The sequence below is a fragment of the Herpailurus yagouaroundi genome, unplaced genomic scaffold (genome assembly GCF_014898765.1).
Source record: "Herpailurus yagouaroundi ecotype Mexico unplaced genomic scaffold, PumYag 77, whole genome shotgun sequence".
Lineage (NCBI taxonomy): Eukaryota > Metazoa > Chordata > Mammalia > Carnivora > Felidae > Herpailurus > Herpailurus yagouaroundi.
The window spans coordinates 24,045,369-24,062,514 of record NW_024412388.1 but is presented as its reverse complement, the minus strand read 5'-3'; the positions used below and the strand labels follow the sequence as shown (position 1 = coordinate 24,062,514).

Sequence of the window (17,146 nt, the reverse complement as noted above, 5' to 3'; positions counted from 1 at the left end):
GGGGACTGGCGAAGTGTACCTGCCGGCGTGGGAGGTGATGTGGCCCCGCCCAGACTTGGAGTTGGCACACTGCAGGTCCATCAAAAGAAGACTGCCCCTTCCCCTAAGCCCTGGGATACCCTTGCCGTCCATTGCCCTTGGGTGCTCATGGCAACTGGGTTGTGAGGGGACATAGATCTGGGCTTAAGCGTGGGCAAAAATCCAAAGGTGCCCCTGGGGCCCATTTCCCTAACCCAAAGAGAGCATGTGCCACCTCGGGGCTGAGTGTGGAGAGGTATCCTGTGTTCCTGGAGCTGGTGGCAGGCAGGCAGGCAGGCCCAGGCCCAGGCACCACCTGCTCGCTACAGCCCCCCCTTCATCCACCCCTCTCCAGTGGGTCTGGCCTGGCTCAAGTCTGAATGCCTGGCAGGCTCTGCCATCTCCCTGCGGTGCTCTGCCCCCACGAGACCTCACACCTCTTGCTCAATGGCCACCCCTGCTTGTGTCTCCCATGCAGTGGAAGGCCAGTGGCTAGAATGGGGTCCCTGGGGCCCGTGCTCCACATCCTGTGCCAACGGGACCCAGCAGCGCAGCCGGAAGTGCAGTGTGGCGGGGCCGGCCTGGGCCACGTGTACGGGTGCCCTCACGGACACCCGCGAGTGCAGCAACCTTGAGTGCCCGGGTGAGTGCTCGGCACACGGGTGGCAGGTGGCAGCCCTGGCCCTGGGGGCACTCGGGGCCGCTCACGCCCCGCTTCTCCTGCAGCCACAGATGGCAAGTGGGGGCCGTGGAACGCGTGGAGCCTGTGCTCCAAGACGTGTGACACGGGCTGGCAGCGCCGCTTCCGCATGTGCCAGGCCACGGGTGCGCAGGGCTACCCCTGCGAGGGCACTGGAGAGGAGGTGAAGCCTTGCAGCGAGAAGAGGTGTCCAGGTATCGGCGGCAGGACCCTGGGGGTTGAGGGACACGCCCGTGGGGACTGGCTGAGCCCCTCCACTGTCCCCCCGCAGCCTTCCATGAGATGTGCAGGGACGAGTACGTGATGCTGATGACGTGGAAGAAGGCGGCTGCTGGCGAGATCATCTACAACAAGTGCCCCCCCAACGCCTCAGGTGAGGGGGGGAGGTGGCTCTCCCCTCGGGCCCCACCCCTGCCATTCTTGCCGTCTCCGTTCCAGGCCCCCAGCCCGTGGGAGCCTCCAGCCTGAGGCGCGGAGTGAAGTGGATGAGAGCCGGGCCCCACACCCAGCCCCGTGTCCTGTCTGCCTGCAGGGTCTGCCAGCCGCCGCTGTCTCCTCAGTGCCCAGGGCGTGGCATACTGGGGTCTGCCCAGCTTCGCCCGCTGCATCTCCCACGAGTACCGCTACCTGTACCTGTCAGTGAGTGTGCCCCGCTGGGCTGGGGCGACCCAGGATCTGTCCCAGACTCTGGGAGGGGGTGGGGGGAGCTCGTTTCTTGCTCTTGCCCATGTGCTTTGGCATACGTCTGCTGTGCCCACTTCTGCCTGGCCGCGCCTCTCTTTGTCTGGCAAGCTCCTATTCATACCTCAAGACCTGACTCTCAAGTGTCTCTCCTTATTCCTGGTGCCTATTTCTGTGCTCCTCTTGTCCCCTGAGCTTCCCAAAGTCATTAGGTGTTGTGGATGCTCATCGAGATGTCTGTGTCCTGTTAAGACTATGAGCTCCTTAAAGGCAGGGACAAAGTCGAATTGATTTCTGTGACCCCAGTGCCCCACCCAGGGCCTGTCATGGGGTAAGAATGTTGGCAGTGAACGTGGCCTGTGTTCATCTGGCTGTAATTGGTACTTGCGTGTTTGCACTTGGAGCTTGTATTTGGAAGGAAGAGTGAGAGAGTGCGTTACGCTCCAGAGTGGGCATGACCCCTCTGGGATGGGGAGGTGCCTTGTCCCTGTGCCGTGCTTGTCATCTTTTATATGTACATCTGAGCACCTTCCTCCTCTAGCTGTTTCTATTTCAGTCTTTTTAAAGTATCTTTAGGTCTTTTTCTTGGACTCTGTCTCCTATGAGCCCCTTTGAGCATCTCTCTCTGACCTTTTCACCCTCCCTCTCCCTCTGGATGCAAGCAGAGGGTGGACTGGAGTGGGATGGGCCAGCGGCCGGTCCCAGCTCCTGACACTCTGGTGACAGCAGCCTGCCTGTCCCCTGCAGCTTCGGGAGCACCTGGCCAAGGGGCAGCGCATGCTGGCGGGCGAGGGCATGTCACAGGTCGTGCGCAGCCTGCAGGAGCTGCTGGCCCGGCGCACTTACTACAGTGGGGACCTGCTCTTCTCCGTGGACATTCTAAGGAATGTCACTGACACCTTCAAGAGGGCCACCTACGTGCCCTCGGCTGATGATGTGCAGGTACTGCCCTGCCCCGCCAGAAGGAAGGAGGGCACCCTAGACTGAAGCGGGAGGTTGGGCCCCTGTGGCAGAGTCTGCTGGGGGTAGCACCTGTGGCTCTGATGGGGAAGCTTCCGTCCCTGGGGCTGGAACCTCCTGACACCCACCGCTCTTGCCCCAGCGCTTCTTCCAGGTGGTGAGCTTCATGGTGGATGCGGAGAACAAGGACAAGTGGGATGATGCTCAGCAGGTGAGGGGCTGGGCTTCCAGGCTTTGCCCCCCATGACCGACCCCTGCCTCGGACCCTTATACACTCTCTGTCTCCAGGTGTCCCCTGGCTCTGTGCACCTGCTTCGTGTCGTGGAGGACTTCATTCACCTGGTGGGCGATGCCCTCAAGGCCTTCCAGAGCTCTCTGATTGTCACAGACAACCTGGGTACAGGAGGCAGGCTAGGGAGGCGGGGCTGGACATGGCAGAACCCAGGCTGCTGTGGGAGTGGGGTGGTTTCTGAGGGCTCCTCCTATTTTTCTCTCTCTCTGGGGCCTGTAGTTCCCTCGTTTAACCCCTTCTTTGTATCTCTCTCTGTGTCTTCTCCTTCTCCACCTCTGTGTTGTTTCTGTGTGTATGTGTGCCCCACCCGTGTGTTTGTACCAACCTCGATATCTGCGTCCTGGTGTCTGTCTCTCCCGTATCGGCTTCTTCCCCTGTGACTCTCCCCTCTGCCTCTGTCCCTCTGGCTCGGGCACGGGTTGCAGTGATCAGCATTCAGCGGGAACCAGTCTCCGCCGTGTCCAGTGACATCACATTCCCCATGCGCGGCCGCAGGGGCATGAAGGACTGGGTGCGACATTCAGAGGACCGCCTCTTCCTACCCAAGGAGGTGCTCAGCCTCTCCTCCCCGGGGAAGCCAGGGGCATCTGGCACCTCGGGCAACCCTGGCAAGGGGAGGGGCCCGGGAACCGTGCCCCCTGGCCCAGGCCACTCCCACCAGCGCCTCCTGCCGGCAGACCCTGAGGAGTCCTCCTCCTACTTTGTGATCGGTGCTGTGCTCTACCGCACGCTCGGCCTCATCCTGCCACCTCCCAGGTGAGTCCCCAGGAGGGGTGCGTGGGGCCGCCCAGGTGAGACCAAGAGGACTGAGGCTGTGCTGGTCACAGGGAGCTCCCTCTGCAGCCTCCTGCGGCCTTGGGCACCCTTGTCTGACCCTGGACATAGGTGCCTCTCAAAGATGTCTGTGCGGCTCCCAGAGGCTAAGCTGCGGACCTCACCTGAAGTCCTGGGCCCCATGGAACTCTTGGCCTTTAATTGGTCTTGGCTCCCTGGTAGCCCCCTACCACTGATCCAGAGCACCTTTGAGGTCCCAGACTGGGTCTGGGCAGCGGTGGTAGGAGCTGACCTCAGTACCCGTCCCCAGGCCCCCGCTGGCCGTCACATCCAGGGTGATGACAGTGACTGTGCGGCCCCCCACCCAGCCACCAGCTGAGCCCCTTATCACAGTGGAGCTCTCCTACATCATCAACGTGAGTTGGGGCCCAGACAGGAACCCTGGGGATACCCCATCGTGAGCAACCAAAGGCTTGTCTGATGGGGAGGCGGTCTGCCCCGATAGTGGGTCCCGTGTGGGGCCTGCCACGGCAGGATGGGTAGCTGTCCTGGTGGTGACCTCCCCACCCCACACCACACTCATGACTTCTGTTCCCCAGGGCACCACGGACCCCCACTGCGCCAGTTGGGACTACTCCAGAGCGTGAGTGGGGCAGGGGCGCAGTGTGGTGGGGGTACAGCCCTAGCACTTCTCTGTCAGGAGGGCTGTCTTAACCTGGAAGGCCAAAACATTCCTCAGGGCCATCCTCGGGCTCGAGGTGTCAAGGGCACATCCCGGGGCGCCCTAGCCACTTGCCTCTCGGGTGTGGTCTTGCTCTGATTTCACTCGTCCTGGGGCAGTGGCCAGCGCTGGGAGTGGGGCCACGGAGTTGGGCTGGGTATCACTCCACCTCTTCCCTCACCCAAGAGATGCCAGCTCAGGGGACTGGGACACTGAGAGCTGCCAGACCCTGGAGACCCAGGCAGCCCACACCCGCTGCCAGTGCCAGCATCTGTCCACGTTTGCTGTGCTGGCCCAGCCGCCCAAGGACCTGGTGAGCGGGAGGGAAGCGCCTGGGCCTGGGGAGGGAGGGCTGCTCCCGGGTTGCCAGTGGCCATCTGTGACGGTGTTGGCAGAGACCTGGGTGATCCCGTACGTGCATCTGAGCAGGTGCACTTGTGGGATCGCGCCATGGAAGTCTGTGCCTCTGGGATGGTGCTCGCGGGGATGACGTACCTGGGGATGTGTGGTGGTGGCAGTCATGTGCGTGTACACACACGTGCGTGTGTGGTTGTGTGTAGAGAAGCGTGGGTGACTGAGCATAAATACACACCCACGTGTGTGACTGGGTCTGCCCTGTGCACACGTGGATACAGCAGCGAGTTCCTTCCCTGTGAGTGTGAGGAAGGTGCAGGTGCCAGTCTGGGCTAGACAGGGAGTGGGGAGGGGAGGGGGGGGCCCCCCCCGCGGCTGCCTCTCCTGGTGACCCGGTACACCACCGGCTCATCTTCCCTAGACCCTGGAGCTGGCAGGCTCCCCCTCGGTCCCCCTCGTGATCGGCTGTGCTGTGTCCTGCATGGCGCTGCTCACCCTTCTTGCCATCTACGCGGCCTTCTGGAGGTAGGTGGGACACCGGGCAGGCTGGGGCGGGAGGTGGCCGGCCACCCCGGGTTGGGTTGGGCCAGCTAGCGCCTCTGTTCCCGCCCGCCGTGCCCTCTCAGGTTCATAAAATCCGAGCGCTCCATCATCTTGTTGAACTTCTGCCTGTCCATCCTGGCGTCCAATGTCCTGATCCTCGTGGGCCAGTCACGGGTGCTGAGCAAGGCAGGTGCAGGTGGCGGGCGCCAGGGTGAGAGTGGAGTGAGCGAGCGTTTGCAGGTGCCAGCGCGCGTGTTTGCACATACCTGCCCAAGTAACGGGTGTTCGTATGCCTCAGAGCCATGCGTTGGGGGTGTGTATGTGGGGGGGGGGGGGGAAGTAGCGTGTGTGAGTGGAGTGGACGTGACGGCGTTGGAGAGGGGTGTGTGTGCACTCGAGTGGTGAACGGGTGCATCTGTGAACACGTACGTGAGCTGGGCACACGTGTCAGGCAGGTGGCATCTGTGGAGCCTGGGCCTCCCCGTGTCTGTGAGAGCCCAAGTGAGGCCTCTTGTGCCACCTGCCTACGGATGACCCATGCCGGCTGTCCTTTAGGCCCCCTTGGCCTTCTCTGTGGTGCCAGCACCGCGAGTGCCAGGCGTGGGGCCCGCCGGACCATGATGTGGCAGGTGCTCCTGTCTTTCCCCCAGCCCCCACCCCCGCCAGCCCCGTCTGCACGTGGGTGGCCTGCCTGCCCGCCTCCCGGATGTCGAGTTCTGCGTGCGTGTCACTGGGCCTGTGTCGTGCCGTGTGTGGGTGCATAAAGGCGGGGGTGCCTGACAGGGCTCTGTGGGGGGCCGAGCTCGGGTGGGCGGCCATGGCCGCGCCCAGCAGCGGGTGTGGGAAGCCTGGCCCCACCCACCCCGGTGCCTGCTCAGGGCCACTCCCTCCCATCCCTCTCTCTGCAGGGTGTATGCACCATGACTGCCGCCTTCTTGCACTTTTTCTTCCTCTCTTCCTTTTGCTGGGTGCTCACTGAGGCCTGGCAGTCCTACCTGGCTGTCATCGGACGGATGCGGACCCGCCTCGTTCGCAAACGCTTCCTCTGCCTGGGCTGGGGTGAGCAGGGCCCGTGCCGGACTCTGTCACTGGGCCTTGGGGGCAGGGGAAGGAGGATAGAGTCAGCTTTGGCCCTGGCCCCACTGTCTGGGCCAGGGGCCAGCCGCGCTGGGTCTGGGAGGAGAGGGGACATTGAGGACTGACAGCCGTCTCACTGTGGCCACCCCCCCCCCCCCCACCTCCTCCAGGTCTGCCAGCCCTGGTGGTGGCTGTGTCTGTCGGCTTTACTCGCACCAAAGGATACGGTACATCCAGCTAGTACGTTGGCCTCCCTTGGTGGGCAGCAGGGGTTACTGGACCTGTTAGGGCATCAGACTGGCCATTGGGCCTTCTCAGGCCCATGCCTGTAGTGCTTTGGGCAAATTCTTCCCTGTCTCCAAGCCTCTGTTTCCCTGACCGTAAAAGCACGTGCTGGGATTGGAGGTAATCTCTAAAAACTGTTTAGCTCACGGATCAGCCTTTGATCCCCACGGTGGGCTGGGGCCGGGTCTTTGTTAGAGGGGAAACTGAAGCTGAGCAGGAGCCCAGGGCTCACTGTAACCCAGCTGGAGGCCCTGCCCCATCGGCAGTCCAGGGGACACCGAGCGGTGGTGTTCAAGGGGCAGGCCTCCCGGGTGTCTGATGCCCCGTCTTTTCCCTCCACCCCAGCTGCTGGCTCTCCCTGGAGGGCGGCCTGCTCTATGCCTTTGTGGGCCCCGCAGCCGTCATTGTCCTGGTATGTGCCCCTTTAGCATCCTGGGAGGGATGTGGCCACAGGGGCTCTACCATCTCCCTGTACCCTAGCTCCCAGTTGGGGGTTTCCCTGCCAGGTGGGCGCCTGTTGATCCTGTGTCCCCCTGCCCGCTGGGCCCCCAGGTGAATATGCTCATTGGGATCATCGTCTTCAACAAGCTCATGGCACGTGATGGCATCTCGGACAAGTCCAAGAAGCAGAGGGCCGGGTAAGGGGGCTGTGACTTGGCCTTGTAGGAAGAGGTACGGGGAGGGAGGGCCGGGCCTCTTGGAGACTCAGGGCTTGACGATGCCAACCGGGGCTCCCTGACCTTGGTGCATCAAGGGTGCAGGCAAGGTGGGCACCCGGAGTGCTCTGCTGCAGCCCCTCGCCCACCCTAACCCACCTCTTTCTCTCTCGTCTGCCCTCCCCCTCCCACCCCACTTGGGGCTCATGCTGCCCCGTCTCCTCCCGCTTCCCATGTGTCTCCCCCCCTCTCCCGTGTCTGTGCCGCCCCCGAGGTCGGAGCGGTGCCCCTGGGCCAGCCTGCTCCTCCCCTGCTCAGCGTGTGGAGCGGTCCCCAGCCCCCTGCTCAGCTCAGCCTCGGCCAGGAACGCCATGTTAGTTGTGCCCCCCGGGGGGGGGGGGTGGGGGCGGGCGGGGGCAAAAGAATGGGGGGCAGTGCCCATGGTTGGGGGGAGGAGGGAATCAGCCCAGCGCCCTGGAAAGCTTGCCCTGCCCTGCCGACTTCCACACACTCTCAAGGGCTTGGCATCGACGTTGGCAAAGGGCAACGGGGAGTGAATGTCTGTGCCTCTGGGAAAATGCTGGGTTCCTGTGCCCACCCCTTGCTCCCACCCCTGCCCCCACTCCCAGCTTATGTTTTATCCAGGCACAGCTGCAGAGCCCTCCTTACACTCCCAACCTAGAGAGGCTCTTAGAATGTGAGGCCTTTAGAATTTGTGAGCCCATAGAACCTTAGAGCGATAGAATCTTAGAATAAGACAATCACAAGCTAAGAATGTTAGAATGAGTGAATCATAGTCTTATCATTTGTCATAGAATCTGAGATTTAGAATTTCAGAGGCATTGAATCTCACAATCAATTGGGGGGCAGAGAATCTTAGAGAATTATTTCGAGGAGATACCTCTGGAAGGTGACAATCTTAAAATCGCAGCCATGCGCGAGTAGGATGAATGAATGAATCCATAGGAGCCTGGGGCCCAGCCTCCCACCCAGGGCCAGAAATCCATCTGAGCCACCCTGACCAGTGGGGGTCCAGCTTTATCTTACACACCTCTAGGGTCAGGAGGCTCACCGCCTCTGGAGGCGGCTGGCACCATCTCTGGGAAGCTGTGCATCGTAGAAAGCTCCCTCTCGCTCAGGCTGCCATCTGCCTCTCTGACCCAGTCTCTCAGAACTAGCGGTTAAAAGCTGGGGCTCTAGAGGCAGCCAAGCTGGGTTTGCATCCCAGCTCTGTCTCTCTCTCCTAGTTGGGCACACTCCAGTTTCCTCATCTGTAAATTGGGATAATAATCCCCATGCCTGTTTATTGGAGTTGTTTTGATCACAGTGCGAACTAATGTATGTAAATTGTTCAGTGTAGGGCCTGGCAGAGGATTGGTGGCTAATCAATGGTAGCTCTTATGACTGTGATTAGGCCCTTTCGGAGTCTTGGCTCTGCCTCCGGGGGCTGTGGAGACCACTGGGCCCGCCCCCTGCCAGGCTGAATAGCCCTGAACTTCTCTTCCTAGGACAGGTCTTGGCCCCCTGCCCATCTTTCTGCCTGGTGCAGAGCTGTTCCCACCGCTGCCTGACTCTCCAACCCAGGTGTTCACGAGGCAGAGTAGGCTGGGCATGGCAAGCCTGCCCCACTGTGCCCATGTGGGTAGTAGCCAGGGAGGGCGGGCTGGCTCCTGTGCCTGGATGCCAGGACCCCATCTGCCTTTTCCCACCCTGGACAAGGAGGTGGTGGATGTGTGGGTTTGGTCATGACCCCAGCTTGTACGGCCAGCCCCAGCTGTAATCTTTCTGCCCAGGGCTCTGAGCAGCCTCTGGGAGCCTGGCACCGCCTCCTTGGGGACCTGAGAGGGAAGAGCCTGTGCTTCACTGGGCCGGACCCCATCCCCAAAGATCTGCGCTCTGACGTCCTCCATGCGCTCGCGCTGTTGAATCTTTCTGTGTGTCTGCTTATTCCACGCTCGCTCTCCCTGGCCGGTGTCTCTCCTCGTCCAGCCTCCTGCCTCCTCTCCTGGAATCTCTGGGGGGTGCAGCCCAGGCCCGTGATTCCGTGCAGACTGGGGCTGAAACTCACAGCGTCTGCGTCTGCCTCCCTCTTCCTTTTCTCTCCCACCGGCTCTTTCCACCTTCCCCGTCTCTGTCCCCTGATGCTACCTCTGACTGTGGCTCAGGTCCACTGTGTCAGCCCCTTCCACCTCTCCTGGTCCCTGCTCTGGCCCCCACCGTTCTCTGCCTCTGTCTCTGTTCTCTGTTTCTCTGCCTCGGGCTCCTCAGCCTCTGTCTGCTTGGGGACATCGCTGAGGTCTTAGAGTTTGGGGCCCTGCCAGTCTTGGGCAGCCTAAGGACCCCAGGCCGAGTGGAGGCCTGGACTCAGCCCCCCACACCGCCCCTGGAGCGTCACCCTGATGGACCCTCTGCTGCTGTCCTCAGGGCCTCGCTCTGGAGCTCCTGCGTGGTGCTGCCCCTGCTGGCGCTCACATGGATGTCAGCTGTCCTGGCCATGACAGACCGCCGCTCAGTCCTCTTCCAGGCTCTCTTCGCTGTCTTCAACTCGGCGCAGGGCTTTGTCATCACTGCTGTGCACTGCTTCCTGCGCCGAGAGGTGGGGCTGGGCGTCTCCTGCCCCCTCCCATCCACCTCACCTGTGCAGACTGGGAGGATCCAAGCCCCAACCGGGCCCCCAGCTGGGCAGCCCTTGGTATTAGAAGCTGGTAGCCTGGGACAGCCTTGTCCTTGGACTCCTGGCCTCCCAGGGCTCCTTCTCCCCTCTGACCTTCCCCTACACTGGATGCGCCTCTTTCCTTCCATACCCGCCTGGGCGCCTGGGGTGGGAGGCACAGCCAGCTGTGGCCGGGGGCCCTGTGGTGGCCTCAGGCCCAGCAGACACCCGCTGCCCCCAGGTCCAGGACGTGGTGAAGTGCCAGATGGGTGTGTGCCGGGCCGATGAGAGTGAAGACTCGCCCGACTCATGTAAGAATGGACAGCTGCAGATCCTGGTGAGTGAGGTGGCCTAGGCAGGGTGAGGGTGGGTTCTGAGTGTGCTCCCCACCCCTCCCCCGTCCCCCTGCCCCACGTTCATCTTCCCCATCCGTGGAGGGGATGGGAGACAGGGAGGGGACCGAGACTGGGTTTGATTCAGGCCCAGCCACTGACCGCTTGGTGGCATTGGGCAAGTCTTTTCCCCTTTCGGTTTTCCCACCTATCTGGCGAGGCTGGAGAAGACCATGTCTCAGGCTCTTCTGGGCTCTGTTGGGCAGTGTGCCAAGGGCAGCCCCTCTGGGTGGCTAGGGAGGGGCCTGAGCCCCGTCCCCCCACCCTGATACATGGATCCTCTCTCTGCCCATGTGCTCTGTCCCTCTCTGCCTATAGTCAGACTTTGAAAAGGATGTGGATCTGGCTTGTCAGACAGGTGAGTCTGCGGGTGCGGAGCCGAGAACGGCCCCCAGGGGTGGGTAAGAAGGGAGGGCCTCCTGCCCCATCGTGGGAGGCCCTGCTAGTGGTCTGGTCGTGCTGTTTAGCTGTAGAGTCAGACAGCCCTAAGTTGGAGTCAAGGTTGTGAACGCCACTTAATGTGTGACTTTGGGCGAACAGCTTAGTTCTCTGAGCCTTAAATAAATGAGGGAACGTCAAATGCTTAGCAGGGTGCAGGGCATCTAGTGGCCATTACCTTATTATATGATTTCCATGCCTCTTGCCAGAATCTCCAGTTCTGGCTCCTGGGGAGGAGCTGCCAGGGAATGGGGAGGAGCAAGGCCATTTTGACAGCCTCGTAGCTGTGGGGGGTCAGAGCTCAGGACCTGCACCGGGAACTGACCTATGGGAGCTCCTGCCTTGCCCTGCCTTGCTGTGGGCCTCTGGGCCAGTCTGAACACTCTTCTTCTTAACATGCCCGGTGTGTGAGAGAGTATCTACCCTGTAGCCACCTCTCCAAGACTCAGTTTCCTCCTCCATCCAAGCCCAGGGGCTTGGTATACCTCCCCAGCCTGGGCAAGGGCATCAGGGCCTCCTCCTCCCCAGGACTTACCTCTCTCCCACTCCCGCCCCCAGTTCTGTTCAAGGAGGTCAACACTTGCAACCCGTCTACCATCACGGGCACACTGTCCCGCCTGTCCCTGGATGAGGACGAGGAGCCCAAGTCCTGCCTCGTGGGTCCCGAGGGCGGCCTCAGCTTCTCACCGCTGCCTGGGAATATCCTGGTGCCCATGGCAGCCTCGCCAGGCCTGGGGGAGCCACCGCCCCCCCAGGAGGCCAACCCCGTGTACGTGTGTGGGGAAGGCGGCCTGCGGCAGCTGGACCTCACATGGCTGCGACCCGAGCCGGGCTCCGAGGGGGACTACATGGTGCTGCCCCGGCGGACTCTGAGCCTGCAGCCTGGCAGCGGGGGCGGAGGTGGTGAAGATCCCCCGAGGGCCCGGCCCGAGGGCACCCCTAGACGGGCAGCCAAGACAGTGCCCCATGCTGCCGAAGGCTACCCCAGCTTCCTGTCTGTGGACCACTCGGGCCTGGGGCTGGGCCCCGCCTATGGGTCTCTACAGAACCCCTATGGGATGACCTTCCAGCCACCACCACCGACACCCAGCGCCCGCCAAGTATCTGAGCCGGGGGAGCGCAGCCGGACCATGCCCCGCACTGTGCCGGGCTCCACCATGAAGCTGGGCTCCCTGGAGGTGAGGGGCTGGAGGGCATGGGGTGGGCGTGGGAGGCCTGCCCCTGTGTGCCCGAGACGGTGTCTGAGTCACGGGCAGCCGCAGGGAAGGGACAGCCAGCAGTGCACCTCCCCCCTCCCCAGGGCGGCACCTTTGTATAAAGTGGCTGGGAGCGTGGACACTGTGTATTTCTTCCTCCGTCTGTGCTTACGGACACAAGGGAACCCTGGCTTCTCTGAACCCCTGAAATGGGCTTGGACTTGGTGTGCTGAGAGCACACTTCTCGGTGCATTCCTGCTTGTTTCAGTGTCTCTTTGAGGTAACTGGTTAGGATGGGTCTTCCTTTGAGGGGCCTGTGGCTCAGGCTAAATGTTGTGTTGTTAGGGAAGCCACACCAGGCCCTGGGAGCCTGGGTCTCTTGAGTCTGGCAGGTCTGAGTTTGGATTTGGGCGCTACTGATCAGCCGTGAGATCTTGAGCGAATCTCTCTCTGAGCCTCAGTTTCCTCACTTGTAAAGTGGGGAGACTCTTTGTAGAGTTGTTCCGAGGACGAATGGAGTGGTATAAAACGCTGGTGTCTGTGTGGAACAGGTAGTAAGTGCTAGATAATTGGGAGTTGCTGCTGTTAACATCCCTGGAATCAGCCTCAGACACTGCCCATGGGCCTGTGGTCATTGGCCCTCTTTTCCTGAGAAAACACAAACCCCTTTCTCTCCCTACCTGTGTGTTTTCTGTGGAGGCTCCACCCTCCCTCTGGCCATGTCAGGGAATTGCTGAGAACAAGCAGGTGATAGTGGTCCACTGTAGAACTCCAGAACATTCTGGAACTCTGGGAGTAATGATGGAAATGTGGATAAGGACAGGGGCAGGAGTCACGGCTCAGACACTGTTGGCTGCTCATGTTTGGCCTCAGAAACCTCTCCCCATCCTCCGCACAAAGGAAATTAAGTTAGCAGCTAGAGGTTTGCAAGTTGAGTTTCTCTCCCAAAATGTTTCTTGAACATTTGGTGCCTGCTCCCGCTGCAGATGGCAAAAACCGGAAGGCATAACAAAGACAAAACGACACCGGCACTGGGGAGGAGTGCATTCAGCATCATGGCAGGTTTTGTTCTGTGGACACCTGCCCAGGGTTGGGCCACTGAGGCGGGGCCAGTTTCAGGCTCCTTGTGTGGGAGGTAGCAATAAATGTGGCAGTATCTTGAGGGGTCAAGGATGACGTCCAGAACTCTGGTGCAGGCAACCGCAATGGAGTGGAGGCGGAGGAGCAGGTTTGGGGCGGGGAATTCTGAGTTTTTTTAGTTGGGCACAGCTGTGTGTGTGGTGCCTGGGGACAGGAAGAGATGTCCCACTGCCTCCAGAAAGAGAGAGGTGGCCAGAACAGAGAGGACACCCATGTGTCACCCATGTGCATAGAGAAGGGCAGGAGAAGGTCCAGGGCACAGCGCGGAGGGCCCAGTGTTGGGGAAGCCAGGGTGGACGGTGGAGAAGGGGCAGGCAGAGAGGCGGAAGGACCAGGAGAGAGTGGTGTCATAGAGGCCAGTGGTGATGACCATGTCTGCTGGGCCTGGGACTTGGGAAATCTTAGATGGCGGTCTTAGCATCATCCCTGAGGGCCTTGGGGTAAGTCCCTTCTCCTCTCTGGACCTCAGTTTCCCCAGTGTAACCTGGGACAGTTGACTTTGGTCTCATGAGTGCTTCTGGTGCCAACGTTCTAAGATTCTAAGGCCTCCTCCTCGAATAGTTATGGATGCTGCGTAGGTCACCGGGGCCTTGAATGCTCTTGGGCAAGTGAGGGGCTGGAAGGGGCCTGGAGCGGTGCAGAGACCAGGGAAAGGGGCAAGGCAGGGTCAAAGGAAGGACTTGAAAACCTGAGTCCTCGTGTTTGTAGGACAAGTGGAGAGCTCCAAGGAGAGGGGAGCTTGTAGCTGGCAGAGAGAGTAGGGCGAGATGGGGCAGAGGGGTAGAGTCCGGGGCACAGAGGAAGGAGTGTCTGCTCTGTGATCCCATGTGGGAACCCATGTCTGTGTGTGGTCGCACGTCTGTGGTGTGTGTGTGTGTGCGGTCTCCCTGTGAGCGTCTGCCTGCAGGCTCAGTCATGTGTGGGAGCAGCAGGGGTGTGGGCCTGGGGCCTGAGCTGCAGCCCTGTGGCCGGGTCATGCCTCAGCTCCTCATCCCCCAGACCTCCGTCCTGTTCCCACAACCCCAAGGGCTGCCCTGAAGTATTCCTAGCTCCTGGGCCTGTGCTGTAGGAAGGTTACAGGGGTAGATGCAGATGTTGGGTGCCAGGTCTCTTGTCTCTAAAGCCACTGCATGTGGTAAAAAGCTTTCTTCTCCTTCACTGTTTCCTTGGTGCTCCCTCCCAGCGAAAGAAGTTACGATATTCAGACCTGGACTTTGAGGTAAGTGGGGTGTGTGTGTGTGTGTGTGTGTGTGTGTGTGTACACGCATATGTGCATGTATGCGCATGTGTGTTGGGGGGCATCCGTGGGTGGTGTCTGTCCCTGGAGGGCCCACTCCTAAAATTAGCCAAAGCCCCATTGCAGAGTCTGACCCAAGGACCCTGAACCCGTGGTTTCCATGGGGGCTTCCCACCATCCCCCGATCCCAGCCCAAGCATCACTCCGGGGTAGAGGGAGACCCAGGCCTTGTCCCAGAGGGCCAACAGCAGGCAGGGATGTGGGGAGCCAGGGGACAGGGGTGGGGGGTGGCTCACAGTGCCATCCCAGTGCGGAACACCTCCTCTCACACCCTGTGGCTCCCAGAAGGTGATGCACACCCGGAAACGGCACTCGGAACTCTACCACGAGCTCAACCAGAAATTCCACACTTTCGACCGCTACCGCAGCCAGTCCGCAGCCAAGGTGAGGGCTACTCCCGCGGTTTTCCCTGCCCAAAGCTCGGGGCCCAACCTGACACAGGGCCCCCTGGGGTCGGACCCTGACCCGTGGCCCCCGTTGCAGAGGGAGAAGCGGTGGAGTGTGTCCTCGGGTGGGACGGCCGAACGGAGCGTGACCGGCGTAAGTGCCCCTGAGCTGGGTTGGGGTCAGGTGGGCTCCGAGGGGCTCATTCCCTCCCAGCCCTCCTCCCCTTCCTGGGCAACCTCAGCCTAGCTCACTGAGGGTCCACCCATGGCATAAGTGACTGTTGTGAGGCTGCTCTGGGGATGGGGAGCATTGCCAGAGACTCCAGCAGGGTCTTGAGGAGGGGGGGGCACACAGAAGACATGATCCCAGGGGCCTCTCAGAGCATCGGGCTCAGGAACCCAACTACGGAACCAGGCGGATCTGGGTTTCAGTTCTGCTCAGGCACCTGGTTGCTGGGTGACTTTGGGCTTCACCAGCCCTCTCTGGGCCTCCTCGGTTTGTCCTGTACAACGAGTGAGAGGGTATTGGCCCATCTCCATGGGTTCCTTCCCACTGCCCCCACAGGAGAAGCCCAGCCCTGGGGAGCACCCCGGCTTGTCCCAACAGCGGAGACATCAGAGCTGGAGCACCTTCAAGTCTATGACATTGGGCTCGCTGCCCCCCAAGCCCCGAGAACGGCTGGCCCTGCACCGAGCAGCAGCCTGGGAGCCCACAGAACCACCTGATGGTGACTTCCAGACAGAGGTGTGAGTGCCACACCGGACTGCCCACTGCGTATAAATATATATATCTCTCTATTTTCACACTCCACTTTGGAACCACCCAGGAGCCGGCGCCCCCTCCCCTTTCCCGAGGGCTGGGCAGGGAGGCGCAGTGGACTCGGCCGGGCTGGGGAAGCCAGACACGGCATGGCCTGGGGGGCCAGGGCCCTTCCCTGTTTCTCAGAGGCCCCCCCATCTTCACCCCAGGCTGTCTGTCCCTGTCCTGGGCTGGGGAGGGGGGAGGGGAACTTTGTCGGGAATAAACTTCACTCTGTGGATTTTGCTGCTGAGCTGTTTGCTTCCCCCAGGTGAAGGCCCAGCCCTGGGACCCCAGCTTTGTTCCCCCGTCTCCTTGGTTCACCTCACTTGGTCTCAGCAAATTGCATAATGGGGTCAGGCCAGCCCTGACTGGGAGGGGACACCTGGGCTCTGACTCCATCTTTGCCCCCGATTTCCTGGATGACCTCGGACGCATCCTGTCTCCCATCAGGGCCTGGGTGGGTAAGCAGACTGGGCGTGTGGTATGGGACCCCTTGCAGCTGGCCTTCCCCCGCGGCTATGATGGTCATGGCTGCTGTTCACTGGGACTCAGAGGCCAGGCTGCCTAGGCTGGAGCCAAGGCAGTGCTTAGTGACCTCAGTTTCTGTGAAATAGGGCTGGTGATAGTACCTACCTCATAGGGTGGCTAAGAGGATGAGACATTAATATATGCAAAGGGCTTAGCGAGTGCCTGGCACAGAAGCCGCTTCTCAAGTCTTAGCTATCATCACTTGGCACTTGGTCTCATGCTGCGCTCTGTGCTAGGAGCTTTGCACACACAACCACTGATGCCTCAGAATAACCTTGCTGGAAGGTTTTAGGCTTGTGGATAGGAACACAAGGCTGGAAATGGGAAGTGACTTGCTCAAGGCCATTGTCAGAGTCAGAGCTGGGATTTCAAACCCAGGCTTGGTGGACAGTGGAGCCCACCCTCGTATACCTTTTATCAGCCTCCCCCTGATAGGACAGGAAGCTTCAACTCACCTCTCGGCACCTGAGCTTCATGGCTGCAGGGGAGCGACAGGGTGCTGGGTGGCAGTGGAGCCTCGGGGTTCAGGGCTTAGTGCGGGTGTGGAGTGGGGGGGACCAGGCTGCCTTGGTGCCAGAGGGCCGGGATGGGAGGCTCATTGCTGGGGTGTATGCTTCACATGCCTGAGTGGATGGACCCTTGCTCAGTTCCCAGGCACCCAGGAAAAGGGGGCACAGACTCAGCATGTAAAAATAGCTTGCAGTCTGTGCAGTAGTGTGCTTCTGTGGTCAGGCAGCATTGGGAGCGGGGGCCACAGGTGCAGCTGCTGGCCTGGCCATTCAGCAGCGTGGGCACCCCTGGGCCACTCCCCACGGACTCAGTCTCCGGGGATGGCTGACACATCAGAGGGAGGGGTTAGGTGCTGTGGGAGCCTGGATGAGAGAGTGGGGGAAGGGACTGGCTGCTGCAGCAGGGGTGACAGCTAACAGCCTCCTGAAGGAGCTGGAAGAGGGATGGCCATGGAGGTACAGGCTCCCTCAGTCTTCTCTGAATTCTGCCTGCTGTGGGCCTGGTCAGGGGAGTGGGAGCAGAGTCCTCAGGCCTGTGGCCCTAGGCCCTGGGCTTTTCCAGGCCCCCTCAGTTCCTTTGAACCTTCCAGGCCGCCTCCCCTTGGGCACCCCAGGCACTTACTGCGCACGGTGCTCTCTCAGGCACGACTTCATTTGAGTCTTCAAGGTAGGTATTGTGACTCCCCCACTTTACAGATGAGAAAGTCAGGGCTCAGAGAGGGGACATGACTTTCCCAAACTCAC

At 61.0% G+C, this 17,146-nt stretch overlaps 1 protein-coding gene across 12 annotated transcripts in view; it reads left to right on the top strand.

Annotated features, from left to right (window-relative positions):
* ADGRB2 (adhesion G protein-coupled receptor B2) overlaps positions 1 to 15,603 on the top strand; it is a 40,174-nt gene extending 24,571 nt beyond the window's left edge. For 5 of the 12 annotated variants that reach the window (XM_040467677.1, XM_040467666.1, XM_040467660.1 and 2 more), the window contains 26 exons: positions 497 to 661; positions 745 to 912; positions 990 to 1,091; positions 1,251 to 1,357; positions 2,147 to 2,341; positions 2,502 to 2,570; positions 2,648 to 2,756; positions 3,077 to 3,407; positions 3,736 to 3,841; positions 4,025 to 4,068; positions 4,333 to 4,459; positions 4,922 to 5,025; positions 5,127 to 5,229; positions 5,952 to 6,102; positions 6,291 to 6,360; positions 6,751 to 6,817; positions 6,958 to 7,043; positions 7,336 to 7,434; positions 9,486 to 9,657; positions 9,956 to 10,051; positions 10,425 to 10,464; positions 11,103 to 11,722; positions 14,064 to 14,099; positions 14,463 to 14,561; positions 14,661 to 14,717; positions 15,129 to 15,603. In XM_040467677.1, coding sequence (XP_040323611.1) covers positions 497 to 661; positions 745 to 912; positions 990 to 1,091; positions 1,251 to 1,357; positions 2,147 to 2,341; positions 2,502 to 2,570; positions 2,648 to 2,756; positions 3,077 to 3,407; positions 3,736 to 3,841; positions 4,025 to 4,068; positions 4,333 to 4,459; positions 4,922 to 5,025; positions 5,127 to 5,229; positions 5,952 to 6,102; positions 6,291 to 6,360; positions 6,751 to 6,817; positions 6,958 to 7,043; positions 7,336 to 7,434; positions 9,486 to 9,657; positions 9,956 to 10,051; positions 10,425 to 10,464; positions 11,103 to 11,722; positions 14,064 to 14,099; positions 14,463 to 14,561; positions 14,661 to 14,717; positions 15,129 to 15,314 — 3,509 coding nt within the window. In that variant the 3' untranslated portion in view covers positions 15,315 to 15,603. The remainder of the gene's footprint in view (positions 1 to 496; positions 662 to 744; positions 913 to 989; positions 1,092 to 1,250; positions 1,358 to 2,146; positions 2,342 to 2,501; positions 2,571 to 2,647; positions 2,757 to 3,076; positions 3,408 to 3,735; positions 3,842 to 4,024; positions 4,069 to 4,332; positions 4,460 to 4,921; positions 5,026 to 5,126; positions 5,230 to 5,951; positions 6,103 to 6,290; positions 6,361 to 6,750; positions 6,818 to 6,957; positions 7,044 to 7,335; positions 7,435 to 9,485; positions 9,658 to 9,955; positions 10,052 to 10,424; positions 10,465 to 11,102; positions 11,723 to 14,063; positions 14,100 to 14,462; positions 14,562 to 14,660; positions 14,718 to 15,128) is intronic. The other 7 variants (XM_040467673.1, XM_040467656.1, XM_040467670.1 and 4 more) reach the window with 5 other exon arrangements.
* The last annotated feature ends 1,543 nt before the right edge of the window (positions 15,604 to 17,146 follow it).